Here is a 1552-nt window from a genome sequence, read left to right as displayed (position 1 = left end):
GATCTTGTAATACTGGGAAATGCCAAGGGGAGGAGTTCAGAGGGACATTGTGATTGCTCTTCTGTATTTTTGTCCCAAGTCAGTGGGATGAAAAACATTCTTGGTTTGGAGATTTGCCTTCTCTCTTGATCTCTTTTATGTTGTTGGGGGGAGGGGCAGAGGGAGGGGAGGGGAACCGAAAAGCTATACTCTGGTGGTCGAATGTCCGTGGGGTAAATTTGTACTGTTCTGTCCCCCACTGAAGGTGTTGAACGTATGCAGAGGCTGCATGCCCGTCAATGTGTTTGGAATCATGGTGATGGTGTTGGGTGTCATAAGTGGGATGTCATCCGGGGAACGGCGTAGCGTGAGGGTGTAGTCCGGCGGGCAGGTGAGTCGCAGCGTGTCGTGAGCCTGCAAAGATTCACACTCATGATCGTGTTCCAGCTGCTTCATCTGCAGAGACATGATTTCTTCATTCTGGATGTGTGCGATGTCATTGGTGGTATTTCTCTGGGGACTCGGGCGCCTGTGCGTCTCATGGCGTCTCTTGTCCTTTTTGTAGTAGAGCGCTGCAAACGCCAAGATGTTGAGGAAGAGTAGGGATGCCCCTACAGCAATAGTGACGCTTAATTCGGTGGAATAATCCCGTTTGGTTTCAATGAGGACAGTGGTGTCTTCGGGCCCTGTTTTGTGAGGGTCCTTGGAGTGTTTGGGGTTGTTGGCAGGAGTGATAGCTGGACGTTTGGTTGTTGGCCATATCTTAGCAGGCGATCGCCGGGTACCATATGGAAAGGATGTCATGTCTGGAGGAGGGACTTTTGTGGTTGTTGAGACATACTGGAATATCTCATTCAAGTTGTGTAAATGGGGGACAAGTTCCAACCAGAATGCAACTTTTGTTGCTCGGTAGTGATCCCTCACTCTGGGCTTCAGGCCAATATGCAGATACAGCTGGTCTTTGGGATTATACTTGGACCAGGCCACTTCCTCAAAGCGGTTGGGTTTTGTGTGAATGAACTTGGTGTCCTGAGGAACTGGCTGATTAGGATCACTGGGGATAGAAGGAAGGAAAAACAGATAAAGAAAGGTCACACTCTTCCATATTTGACAAGAAAATCTCTTAATGCAATAAAACTGGAAGTGGCAATCAGTTCATTGCACATGTCCATCGATGAGCATAAAATACAGAAAGAGCATCAGATATGTTCTGCTTTAATCAGAGACACACCTACCATCTTGTCTCTTCCTTAAAAATACCCCTGATCTTTATCTTAGAAGTAAATCCCCATAGCTGTACTATGGTATGTTCATTACACTTCTATTTTTTTTAAATGCATCAAATTATCTGCCACCATGAAAAAAGAAAACTAAAGGTCTCTAGGGAAATTTTCCATATTTCATATTTAACTCCTCCTGAGCTGTAAATCTCAACCAGGAGTGAATTGGCTTTTGACGTAAATATATAGATGTTATAGTTGTAACAACTAAAATGTGGGTTTTTTTTTTTCCTTTTTTTTTTTTGTCTTTTTTCATGTCTGGCAACGGATTGCAACCCTCAGTGTCGCGCCCG

The 1552-nt window shown here is 44.9% G+C and overlaps 1 protein-coding gene across 1 annotated transcript in view; it reads right to left on the bottom strand.

The window, feature by feature from the left end:
- Positions 1-1552, bottom strand: part of LOC103597040 (neuroligin-4, X-linked) — a 17956-nt gene continuing 16404 nt past the window's right edge. Inside the window, exon 3 of the mRNA XM_008580844.1 lies at positions 1-1033. Within this exon, the coding sequence (XP_008579066.1) occupies positions 184-1033 (850 nt within the window). The 3' untranslated portion in view covers positions 1-183. The remainder of the gene's footprint in view (positions 1034-1552) is intronic.

This window comes from Galeopterus variegatus, unplaced genomic scaffold, assembly GCF_000696425.1.
Source record: "Galeopterus variegatus unplaced genomic scaffold, G_variegatus-3.0.2 Scaffold2171, whole genome shotgun sequence".
Taxonomy (NCBI): domain Eukaryota; kingdom Metazoa; phylum Chordata; class Mammalia; order Dermoptera; family Cynocephalidae; genus Galeopterus; species Galeopterus variegatus.
The sequence above is the reverse complement of the archived record's forward strand: the minus strand, read 5'-3'. Positions and strand labels throughout refer to the sequence as shown.